Raw genomic sequence first — 13,233 nt, 5'->3', positions numbered from 1 at the left:
TATTAATTATGTTTCCAAATATTAACTTCTATATTACCTTTTACTCGCTGTCCCCAATATCCAGAAAAAATGTGCTTACCCGCCATCCCCTCATCCCTAAAAGTCAAAGAAGCACTGCTGCTGGTAGACTTCAATTATTGGAATTGTAGGGTCGAAAAATTGCATATCTTGCAATTTCGACAATACGAGTTGACCTGATTTTAACTTACATTCCTCATAGCATGCTTTTAGAGATCACTTTGGCCCTGCCTTGGCCTTTATGCTGTCTTGAGTGCTAAGATGGTTTTATGTTTCTGTATGTTCATTTTCTAAGCATTTGTATAAGTCATCCATGTTTATCTGATGTCATATCTCCATTCTGTCATGATTTGGGCCCTGTTGTACGTCAATGCCAGCAGGGAAGCATAGTCGTACAGTAGTCATTTCCTGCCAAATTTTTAACTTGCCACCTTCCATGATTTTCACAGTAACAGGAATGTGATTCATTGGACGAATCTCAACAGCCATATTTCCTTTTGCAAGTTTTTTGATCTCTCCTAAAACAGACTTTTTTTTGTGTCATGAATTCTACTACTTCCCTTGAGAAAGTTCCGCAAACAACATTTTCCTGAGCTTGGACATTAGCATTCTTCGGCATATTCACTTCTCTCACAAACCGTCTTTGTCCAGGAGATATTGCACAATTTTCATTTGTTCTTGTGTTTTCCAATATCTTATTTCTGTTTGCAGCATATTCAATATTATCCTTGTCACTTCTCTTGTTCTCACACTCTCACTCTTCTTAAGAAATGTTTGCACACATTTATTGTGATTGTCACTCTCGACATACTCTCTTGCTGGCACTTGGAATTTTTCTTTTCCCATTTGTTTTCCATACACACTAGGGTGCTGAATCTTCATATTGCTATTCATCAACGACATCAAAGTCAACGTTTGTGTCAATTTCATTTAAACCATAATGAATTACAACTTACAATGCCACTTCCCCTAGCCATATCATATGTACAAGAAGCATCATCTAAAGTGATTTTGGCAAGTTGTGCAACAATAATGTCTAAGTCAGCACACTCAAGACTTAGATCCCAATTCCTCATCACCCCCTCATTGTAATCAAGTTTCTTATGTGACGAGATACAGGTTGGAGTGCACAAGGACCAAATCCTCAACTTCTTTCGCAAAAAATCAACTGCACTTGACTAAGGGAACCAAGAACATAGATTTGATGATGACAAGTAGTGGGGACCTAGGAATGGACGTCCTAGGTCCTCAAAAGCATTGAGGTGCAGCATCCCTCCTGGAGAGCAGAATCAAGAAGTAGCCCATTCCACAATTTTATCACTTAAGAGCAACATTAGGCATTTGGAAATTCTTTATTTATAAAAATGTTTTACAAAAATGAACCTTTTTTTTTTGTTTAATTCTTTTGGGTGGCCCTTGAGTTTCCCTGTGTTCACCTGGGTCTATCCCAGGTACCCTGGACAAACCAAAACCATCCTGGCCCTAGACTGGACCTGTATGAGCACGGCAGGGTTCCAGAAGAACCCGGTAACGTATTTCAATTAATTTGATTAAATAGAAACACAGTTCCAATAAGGCTAAACACTTATTTTCCACTGTCTTAAAGAAGTAACTCTCTAGGCTCTTTAGTCTTATCTTGTGAAGTAGATTTTGAAACTTTAAGCACAAAAACCTAAAAAAACTACTTCTTTAGTTTACAGGAATAACCTACCATTTCCTGAAAACCTTGTATAGCACATTATGCGATTGAAAAGAGCATGGGTTTTTTACATAACACAGTACAAAGACTTTCTAAAGGCTAGATCATCATCTGTTAACATGCTTGCAACAAAATTTATAGATGTGAAAACCATTAGTACACAAGATGTATATGAAAAGAATTAGACATATAATGTTTCCACAGACCATCTACATGAAAACAGAAAGAGCTTCTGCTATTAACTGTGTAAAAACATTTGAATCTAGAAGCTCTTATTGGCAAATTCAAGATTCAAAAAAGTTTTACACAGTTATTCAAGACTCAAAAGCATGTCAGGAAAACTGTGTTAAACAAAATAACTACAAGACAAATTTTACAAACATGCTTGCAATGACATTTAATGATAGATTGCAGAAACAATGGTGAAAGATTGAAAATTGTGGATGTAATAAACCACACAAGTTACATTCATAAGGCTTTGAAAAGTGACAAGGAAGGCAAACAAGCATACATTTTGGTAATACTCCAAAACAATGACATTGTGTTTAAATGAGTACTATGTCAACCCAGTTCTTGTATGATATCTCCTTAATTGTAGTGTCCAACATCAAGGAAGGCTTTTGCACTAATACAAATACAAATCTAAGTGGCACTAAAAAATGTACTAACCACAGTCAAGATGACTGGGACTCTGGAATGACTAAACAACAAAATGGGTAAGAGCTTATCATCTCCACAAACTTTCAAAAAGATGGCTACTGAATACTTACTCAAAATAACTACTTAAGACTTATTATCAAACTTTATAATTAGTTGTACTGTAAATTTCATTATCAAACTTCATAATTAGCTTTACTGTAAATTGCATTAATAGAATGAGACTATGCAATGACACAGTAGAGAGTCAAGTCCACCACTTTGTTGCAGAGCCAGTCCAAGCACAAGAGCACTCAACCACACATCATAACTATAATATGAAATTTTTGTATAAATTGGTACTAAAACCTCTAATCTCAATAAACATGTCACCAGTAACATGTCAACCATATTATAAACAAGACCTATAGTTCTGCTTCCAACTTTAAAAAGCAATATTACTTTAAAAAGCACACGATGATTTTAAGTTTCAACTAAATAATAGCTTTTACTGTTCGCACAATTACAATGGATTTTCTAAGCAAATGCAATACACATTATCATGTTGGATGATAACATTAACTAACTAATCGCTACAAACAGAAAAAGTAAAGAGACATCCCAGATCAAACAAGATAAGACATTACCTACTGAATATATGGATATAAGAGCCCAACCTGATGCCCATCAAACCTAAAATTTAGCAGAGGAATTTGAAGAATATTTAAAGATGTAAATTCTGCAAACTAGCCAAAAAATCTCTTTAGGCAACAGAATGAACCACCATTAGAATAATGGATGGGAAACGCCACTAGATGGTACTGGTTGCATTATTCAAAGCTACATTATTGTTCTCTCAGGAACAATTAATAATAAGTAACCCATAGAAAACATTCAAAGAGGATCCGTTTGCACTATGTTAGATGCCATATATATTATAAATTGCAAAACAAAACAAAAAAGGAATTCATTAGAGTATCCAAAGAAATAACTTAAAAATCAAAAAATTAAAAACACTATTGGGAGTCTACAATCAGGGATTTGATAAGGCAAAATATAACTATATCTCAAATTGACAAACAGTGAAACTTATATTAAATAATACTTCAGACCAGTACTTCACATAAAGCATTGCCTTCAAAGCTACAAAATAAAGATAAGTCTTTTTTGCCAGAACATTTCCCTGGGGTCGTGAGCAATCAAGGAAGATGGCTGTGCATAGACTGTAACTAACCTGACGAAGGTTAATGAGGTGTTCAAAGGCATCCTTGATGGTATTAGAAAATGCTTCATTTTTGAAAAAGCTATCTTCCCATATTGTATCAAGGCGAGCCTTCAAGTCTAGGAGTGAAGACACCATATCTTTATCTTTCATTTCATCCATTACAATTCCATGTCCAGTAGCTTTAACATATGCACTGAGAGCCTGCCGCAGTGACTCAAGAGCATTCACCCTTGAAAACAGGGAGTACATTCGTTGAAGGTCGGAAATGCGATTTGCATCCATTAGCAAATTGAATCCCTAGTAGAAAATATGACAAATACATAGAATACAATCAATCATAAGAATCTAAACATACCATTAAGGTTTCAAACAACCATTCAATCTATAACCAAAATTCATTCAAATAAAACTGTATAACCTTATCCAGAATTGCAGAGATGTGACGCTCCAAGAGTTGCTTTTCTGCAGTGGCTACTAAAGGTTTTCTAGTTATTGCATCCAAGTAAAGCAAGCAGCGTTCATGCTCTTCATGCAATCTAGCCTGTGAATTTCCACATAATATTATTATTAGAAATATTCAACATAAATGTAATTAATTACATCTTACATATGTGATAACAACCCACCTCAACATGCTTCAAGTAATCAGGAACATCAGATTGCTGCATATATCTCACACCCTCAGATGCATAAAACTCTGCAGTGCCCTCAAGGAATGGTTTTTCAAAACTATCCGCATAAATACCTAGGGCAGTGAACATCCTCAAAAGATGATTCAGAAGAGTCCTATCAACTGCTTCACCCATCCTAATGAACAGGGATTGATGTCAAAATTCAAGCTATTCATAGTAGCCTTTTTGCAAATTAATGAGAGATATTCAAACCCCAGACGTAGTTTTAAGAGTACCAACTCCAAAAGGAACTCCAGTATGTTAAATTTTTTTATTTTGATAGTAGTGCATAAAAATGGTTATTGAAAGAGATCTCATTAGTTGGCATACAATTGTACAAGTTTCCAGAATGAAGACAAATCTTACCCTTTTCATGCAGTGGTAAAGATTTAAAAATGATTATTATAGGAAGCAAAGTTTCCTTGTCCCCTTAATTAGCAAAACATGAAAGCCTTGGTATTATAGATAGAATTAAAAGATTAAAAAGGCGGTAACAAGAAGTGTTATTAGTGCTATGATATCAAATAGAAGAAAGGAGTTATGAAAAAAAACATTTTAACCGATATTGATGGCTTCTAACCTCCTTTAAACCAAATTGGTATTTTCTTCTACATAAACATTAGCTCATTCTTCATATCTCTGTTGTGTGTTTTATACTAGAAATAAAAATGCATTATTCTTCACTAATGGGTAATTGCTCCCAAGTTTGAGTTTGGTACTCTTTTAAAACTGGCTCTTCAGTCACAGCTAAGTGCTCCCAAGTTTGACTTTGCTACTCTTTGAAAACTGGTAGGGATGACTCATTTCCTGTTTAATGCAAGGTATCTTACCACGTAGTAAATCCTTTGGTCTTCTCAGCTTGTCAATTTACTTCTGAGAATGATTTATGTATTAAATAAATCAAACTGAACAGAAAAACAATCATTAGATACGCAAATACCTAGGATGTGCATAGTAGAATTCTATAACAACAATGTTAACCTATTTTATGAATGTTTTACTTTTAAATCAGAGATGTTTATTACATTAATTCTCATTTGAAATAGACATCATTTTTGACAAAAAAAAATTAGAACTCAATTTTTTATTGGACAAGTTTTTTCTCAAATCTTACCCAAGAAACTGCCAATTAAAAACTAGTACTCTTACTCTTTAGCTTCACCAAAAAGTTAGCTGAGTCAGAGTCATCTAATTTCCTCCAAATAAGTGCAGACAACATCCCACAAGCAAATAAACAACCAGCACAAGTATAGGAACAGCAACACAAGTTTTTATGCGAGTTCACAGCATTTCAATGGAAAACGAGGATTTTCATAAAACACTTTTATCAAAATTGGAAAAGCCTCACACAGATTCTCAATATTGGTCCCTGAAACAACCCAAAATGATGCTGGAAAACAACAACCACTTTCATAAGGGTGTGACAACCATTCAGCCATTTCTCTTCTTTCTGATATGGACATATTTCATTAGAAAGAACGGGGCAATGCTACATTCCTGGCAAACCAGGATAGACTGAATTGTTTTAATCCAGCTCACATCAACAATCATAATATATTATTTTCAATGTGAAATATACAATCATGGAAGCCAAAGCTTACTTTGTCATTTCTTTCATTCTATATCACTTTTAAAAGAACAGTATAGCAATACTAAATGCTATAACATTGAATCACAGAAAAGCGTATCAATACAGAGCTGTTAGTCATTACAAGATCATATGCATCACAAACTATGCATCTGCAGAATAGGGTTTACTCAAGTTCCACAAGAAACAGTACATCAATAAATGCTCTACAATGATCATCCAACAAGCTTTGAACTGCACATTACCTCTCTTTCTCTATTAATCTCAAAAGGCCAGTTACTGTCTTATGTTCAACCTCCGTGCATAAGGATAGGTGCTTCCGGAATAGTTGCAATCCCATGTCCCAAAGTGAACGAATATTTGATGTTTGTATAACATATGTGCGATCAAGGTATAGAGCAATGCTACGAATCATCAGCATCTGATCACAAAGATCCTGCCAACATTTTTCTACAAGTGACAGAAACACTACAGGATCAGGACTCTGCCCAACCAAAGACTGTAATGTTGCAGAGATGTTTGCCTCACATTCCTGTTGAAGCCGACTGTAAAGATTCCCTGCCATTTTGTGTAGACAAAGGTCCTCTACAGCCTATGACAATGACAGAAATGCATTTTATGTCAAAGTCAACCACTTTGCACAAAAAGTTGTCACTCAAAGCAATAAAAGAAAAATAATGCACATTATTCCAAAACCTGATAAAGTTCCTCAAGGCTGCAAGACACTGGTTGCTTCAAATGAATGGCAGTAACAGCTTCTTTAAGTTTTGCCCAGGTAATCTCTTCAAAATTAGTCGGTATCTTTGGTTTCTCTGCAGATGCAAAACAAAATGGTAACATCTCTATTAGTATCTCATAAGAGAAACATATTATTAAAGAGCCATATGCCAAAATAAGACTCAACAGAAACATGCATTCAAACAAACCTACAAAGGAATATGTATATCACAGATTGATAATGGTTACAGTTCTAATTGATATGCACTGAAACTGCCTACGATAATGCAGATTTTAAATCATTTTCGTGTGTTTGCTCTGTTTCCCCTTCTCCTTAGAACTTTTGATAGGTTTATTCTTTTTTTGTTTATGTTTCACTTTCTGCATTTGTTTGACTATTCTATTTACTCCTGTATTTTAAAATATACTTACTCCTGAGATTTCATCAGGTCCTGTGTCTGTTTGCTTGGGTTCCCTTACTTACCTTTTGTGTCCTAGTGTGTTTATTTTGTGGTTGCGCTGATTGTTTGTTTTTCTTTCTTCCCCTGGTGTGTTCGTTATTTGCCCTCACCCTTGTACCTTCGGCTCGGCCGTGGCATCCTGGGAGGCTTAATTCGTACGTGCCCTCATTAATGGGCACAGAGGATGAGAATGTTGGGGGAAAGGATGATGGCAGTGCTATTAATAATAAAGATGGAGATAATGCAGGTAATATAGAAGTTGAAAAGCCGTCAAAGACATCTTATAAATCAGTGGTGTCTGCAGAAGATTACGCCTTTGTTTGTCCCCCTCAGCAGAATTTGATGGGGGTATCCTGGCCGTCAGTAGAATGGGATCAGAGTGCTTACTGGGGGGGCCAACGGAAATGGACGTGGAGATGGAGGCCTCGTTGGTGATGGAGACCCCAAAAGGGGAGAAAATGGTAAAAATGGTAAGCCTCTGCCTTCTACTCTGAAAGTCTTGTCTTTATCTCCTAATTTGGACATGATCAAAGCCATTAGAGGTGAACAGAATAGGTTGAAAAATGTGGCAATTTTCTTTTCTTGCATGGATTCCTCCGCTTTGCCAGTGAGAAAAAATTTTGATGAATGGAGAGACAGTGTTTGGGCTAAAAAATTAGGAATCTATGTCAGTTTCTGTACAATGATGTATAAAGTTTTTGTTATTGTAATCAAAAGCCATGCTGTGCAGGAGAGGGTTCTAAAGAAAAGCTTTTGTAATGTGGGACAATCCCTATTCCGTGCATTCACCTGGTCTCCCAAGGGAGACATCCACCAAGTTATTGCCGGGTCCTCGCCGAACTGGTTAAAAGTTAAAAACCTTCCCACGGAGTTATGGCCATTCCTCCCCTCAGATTTTGAAGCCGCTGGGCAATGTTTAGCAAGTTGATGATTCGAGGGTCACCCTTCCACATCTTAATGCTCGGGTGCTAATAGCCCTCCAGCCTGAGATTGACATTCCTGACAAAATTTCTGTGCAATTAGAAGATGAGACTATGTTGGGATATTGAACTCCTAGGGAATCTTAATGCTTGCTTTCATTGCAAGCATAATGGGCATAATCGGAAAGATTGCCCTATGCTCATAAAACCCCGTAATGAATCCATCAAAATTACGAATGGTCATAAGCCAAGCTCTGGTAACACGGAATCTGGACACCCAGTTATTAATTCTGATTCTAATAGGGCCAAGAAGAGTGGGAGCTTCCTTGCTGATGAGAAAGAAAGAGGCACTGGAGAGACATTGGAAAAAGATAATAATTTTACAATTTCTCTAAGTAACCCCTTATTTGAGGACAACCTAGAGGTTATTCCTGCTAACTCCTCTAAGAATGTGGAACCACAAATAGAGCACCAGGCTACCACTAATGGGGTTAATGCCCCCTTGAGACCTAATGCCCAGCAACTAGCTCTTACGACTGTCAATGCTAGGGCAGAAGTATATAGGGAAAGTCAGGAGGCTGACAAAGAATGTGACAATTTTGAAATATGTGGCAATGAACTCGCTATTGTAAATTCTGAAATCGACATGGTGGATGCCTCTTTGAAGGAGGATTCCCCTCCATTCACTGAGGTTAAGAAGAAGAGAAAAACTTCAGACAGAACCTCTATTTCGGGGGGAGGTAAATCTGCCACCAAGAAGGATAGCCTTATCCCTGTATGTTTTAACAGATTATACAGCAACCACAAGAATTCCTCCAACAAAAATCCAGGACTTTAAACCTTGCTAGTTGGAATATTAGGGGGCTAGAAATGAGAGATAGAAAGATGGTGGTTAGTGAAAAATAAATCGAATGAATGATTCAATAATTGGATAATCTATTCAACAATATACAAGCGTATATATAGAGATTACAAGACGACATTCTAAATTAAGAACAAATCGTTTAAAGTGAGCTACCAAAAAGCTAAACGCTAAATAAAGCTTAAAAGCTAATTAACTAAAAAGAAAAAGTTAAATGCTAAATAAAGCTTAAAAGCTAATTAACTAAAAAGAAAAAGCTAAATGCTAAATAAAGCTTAAAAGCTAATTAACTAAAAAGCTAAATGACCATTAAACAAGGAACTAATATAGGTGACTAAAATATAATTAAATATTCTAATACCCTCCCTTAATGGTCATTCTATCTACTAACTACCCTACAGAAGACACTGCAAATCTTTTGAGCACAAATGAAAAGAACACTCTGTTGTGGTGGAGACCCTCCCTGGATCTGAAAAGTGTTAATGATCAAGAATACCAAAATCCATCCAACTTGACGTTGGCTAACCAAACTGAAACCTGAAACCATGATTTTGAGGAAAAATCGGCAAACCCTTTTGCAAAAGAGTACCAACTCCAAAACTGACTACAAGGTACCACGGTTGCAGATGTTAGCCCTAGCAGGTGCGACCCAAACTAACTGCAACAAAGCACGATTTTGAGGAAAAAACCGTCAAACCCTAAAATAGGAACCCTTGAAAAGAGAATTTATGATTTTGAGGAGAAAATCGAAAAACCAAGAAATCTGAGGTTACAAATCATCGTTTTTGTGGAAAAAAATAGTAAAACCCAGATAATTAACATCTTACACGAATATCACAGATTACAGATGAGATAATTTTTAAGGGAAAATTATAAACCCAGCGAACAATTTTTGAGGAAAAAATCATGAAAACCCTCCCATGATTTTTTGCGGAAAAAATCAAAAAACCAACAAACAATTTTTCAGAAAAAAATCGTGAAAACCCTGGGACCTGTAAGATGGTAAAAACCCTTGAAACGATTTTTGTGGAAAAAATCGAACAAAATCCTGAAACTTTGCATGGCAAGATCCAAAACACCACATGGTAAGACACCAAACATCACGCGCTAAAACATCAGACATCATGCAAGAAAACACCAGACAACATCACGTGGTAAAATCCCAGACATCACGTGGTAAAACAGCAAACCTCACGCAGCAAAATAGCAGACATCACATGGTAAAACAACACTCCCTGATTTTTGAGGAAAACTCAAGCAAAACCCTCCCATGATTTTTTATGTGGAGAAAAATCAGAAAACCCACGCAAGCTTTGCAGATGACACATAATAATTTTTAAGGAAAAAATTCTAAACCATGAGCACAATTTTTGAGGAAAAAAAATGTGAAAACCTTGAGACTTGTAGGACGGGTCTGGCCTAAATCAATCTGATCAAGGCAACGATATAGAGATATCGTGAATATGCACTGTTTCCAAGTGTTGTTGCAGCTATTGAATTTCTGACTGTGTTCCAACATGATGTTGGTCAAAGATGCCATCGCGGAAATCGAGGTTGAATGAGGTCAATCAAGTGAAAGCAAGAGACAAAAGAATCTGGTTTTAAAAATAAATCAAAATAGAAGCAGCTGCTGAAAAAACTGAAACTTTGGAGAAGAATTCTGGCATGAATTCCAAGGCACAAATTTCGTAGTTTGGAAGAAACCCATAAATTAAAAAAAATTCTGCAAACTTAAAACAGCATAAACGATCCCCAAAAAACACCAAAATTCCCGACGTCCACAGAATTAGCAGAAATTGCAGCATATTTGCTGGCAAAAAATTCGAGGCACAAAAAACGAGGCACCCTAAAAAATCTGAGACCAATCCAAAAAATCTCTCGAGAAACCCACCTATTGTGACCATTTCACACATCGCCCCATTGCAAATGGGGACCCCTGCTTTTTGCTTTTTAGGGTTTGTTTTCTAGGTCTTTTAGGGTTTTGTCTGTTAGCCTTTGCATTTTGAGTGTCGCCAAGGGGATCACCTGGATAGCAGGTCCTCCTTGAGGAAAGTCCTGATCCTGAAATTTGGCTAAGTCTAGAATGTCCTGATCCTGAAATTTGACTAAGTCTGAAAAACTGAAAATCCTCCAAAAACTAGATTTTGCAATATAACTCCTGGAGGTCTGAAACCACTCTCAAACATCCTGAAAGTATATATGGAATATAACTTAAAGTATAAGAAAGATACTTAAATGTTATATTCCATAAAATTATCCTGACGGAGAGTTCAAAAAGTCAAATTTCGCTCCTGACCCTTCCTGAGGGTCCAAAGCGAATTTCGCTCTTGACCCTTCCAGAGGGTCCAAAGTGAATCTCGCCCCTGACCCTTCCAGAGGGTCCAGGGCGAAAATCAATCTAGGACTCATTTCTTGCCTTATTTCACCAAATTTTGACTAGCAAGGCATTTTGAAGGGAAAGCTGGAAATGTTTGAAAACCTTAAAAAAATGATGGATTTTGGCCAAGATTAGGAATTTCGCTCCTGACCCTTGCTGAGGGTCCAGAGCAAAATTCATTATAAACTTCATTTGCCACCTTGTTTGAGCTTGAAACCTTGTTCCTGGCCTTGAAAATGATCTTACCTCGCCCTGTGAAGTGGTTTGAAACTAAGAAATTGAATAGTTTAGCCTGGAATGAAGATTTCGCTGACCCTTGCTGAGGGTCCAGGGCGAAAATTTTGTATGAGCCTATTTTTCACTAATTTTGGCTAACTTGTTTTGTGCAGGGTCTCCCAGAAGGAAGGTTGGACGTCACTTGATGCAATTGAGGGTTTGAAAGCATGAAAAATGGTGAATTTTGGGCAACTAAGGTAAATTCGCTCCTAACCCTTGCTGAAGGCCCAAGGCGAAATTTTGAATTTCCCTTATTTTGTAGTGAAAAAAGTCAAGTCTTGGGCATGAATGAAGCAAGGACAACTCCCTTTACCCTTCGGAGAAGTTTTAACTTAAAAGAATAAAGGATTTTGCCTAAAACCAAAATTTCGCTCCTGAACCTTGCTGAGGGTCCAGAGCGAAAATCTTAGTGGAAGACATTTCTTGCCTTGTTTGGTCAAATTGAGGTGATTTTGAGTTTGAAAAAGGAAAAACCAAGCCTAGAAAAGGAAATTCACTCCTAACCCTTCCAGAGGGTCCAGGGCGAAAATCCTAAATCCTATCTTTTCTTCCAAAGTTTGAGCAAGGCCAAGCTTAGACATGGGTGTAAAATGACATTTGAATTGCCTTGAAGTTGGGTTGGATTGCTGAGGATGCAAGTTTTGATGCCAAGAGGAAAATTCGCTCCTAACCCTTCTAGAGGGTCCAAGGCGAAAAAAACCTAAATCCACCTTTTTCCTCCTAAGTTGAATGAAACTAAGTCTGGAACGCAAAGAAAAGGCCTATTTGGGATGCCTTGAAGGGGTTGTGAACTTTAGAAAATGAAAATTTTGAACCCAATTATGAATTTCGCTCCTGACCCTTCCAGAGGGTCCAGAGCGAAATCCCCCTAAATGCACTATTTCCTTCAAAATTTTGATGAGTCAGCTCAGTGATGGAGGTAAATGAACCCTGGAGATCGCCTTGAAGAAGTTTAATGATTAAGCTAAGGTGAATTTTGGCCTAGAATGAGAAAATCGCTCCTGGCCCTTCCAGAGGGTCCAGGGCGAAATCATTAGGAAGCTTCACTAAGCCTCAATCAAACCTTGATATTCCCAAATTTCGCCAAATTTGCCAAATTCAAAACATTTGGGAGGTTGAATTAAATTCGCATTTATTAAGGCATTGGCAATTTAATAAATTAATTTTTAGGCCTTGAAATAATTAAAAAATCCACCTTGGAGGCGTTAAAATTAATTTTGAAAAATAAAAAATTAAGTTGAGCGCTCAATATTTGTTATTTGCATTTATTTGCCAAGTCGGCCATCCTTCAAAAGGGGGTTTTATTTCATTTTATTTCCTTTTTGTCAAGTCGGCCTCAACAAGAATTAGGGTGAGCGCTCTATATAATGAGGGAGTATTGCCTCAAGTTGCAAATCATTCATTCATTGTTCTAAATGCGAACTTGAAGAGCATATTTGGAGGTGCGAAATTGAGCAAGTTGGAGGATAATTTCCAGATTTTGGAAGGTATTAAGGTATTTGAAGGCGAATTTCCAGATTTTGGAGAAGCTAGTGGAAGGTGAGGCCTTTTGGAAGCTAATGGAGGCATAATTCATCCAAAGGAAGACCACAATCTAAGCCTTGCCTATCAAAATCCGATCTTCTTTCATCATTTTCCAAGGTTTTATAGTTAAGCATTCAAGGAGGAGGTATGAAGAATCATTTTTTTGAAGTTCTTATTCAAGACTTATTGTGATTTCGTAGCAATTTTGTAAAGTCTAAGTCTTGAAAATCCAATTTCCATACATAATTAATTTGAAAAT

General features: G+C 36.8%; 1 protein-coding gene across 2 annotated transcripts in view; it reads right to left on the bottom strand.

Annotated features, from left to right (window-relative positions):
- LOC131070817 (cullin-4) overlaps positions 1-13,233 on the bottom strand; it is a 79,516-nt gene that overhangs the window by 22,801 nt on the left and 43,482 nt on the right. For both annotated transcript variants that reach the window (XM_058006475.2, XM_058006476.2), the window contains exons 2-6: positions 6,534-6,649; positions 6,083-6,429; positions 4,205-4,385; positions 3,997-4,119; positions 3,588-3,875 (exon numbers count right to left, since the gene is read on the bottom strand). In XM_058006475.2, the coding sequence (XP_057862458.1) occupies positions 3,588-3,875; positions 3,997-4,119; positions 4,205-4,385; positions 6,083-6,429; positions 6,534-6,649 (1,055 nt within the window). The remainder of the gene's footprint in view (positions 1-3,587; positions 3,876-3,996; positions 4,120-4,204; positions 4,386-6,082; positions 6,430-6,533; positions 6,650-13,233) is intronic.

The sequence above is a fragment of the Cryptomeria japonica genome, chromosome 11, assembly GCF_030272615.1.
Source record: "Cryptomeria japonica chromosome 11, Sugi_1.0, whole genome shotgun sequence".
NCBI lineage: Eukaryota > Viridiplantae > Streptophyta > Pinopsida > Cupressales > Cupressaceae > Cryptomeria > Cryptomeria japonica.
This window is presented reverse-complemented; position numbering and strand designations above follow the sequence as displayed.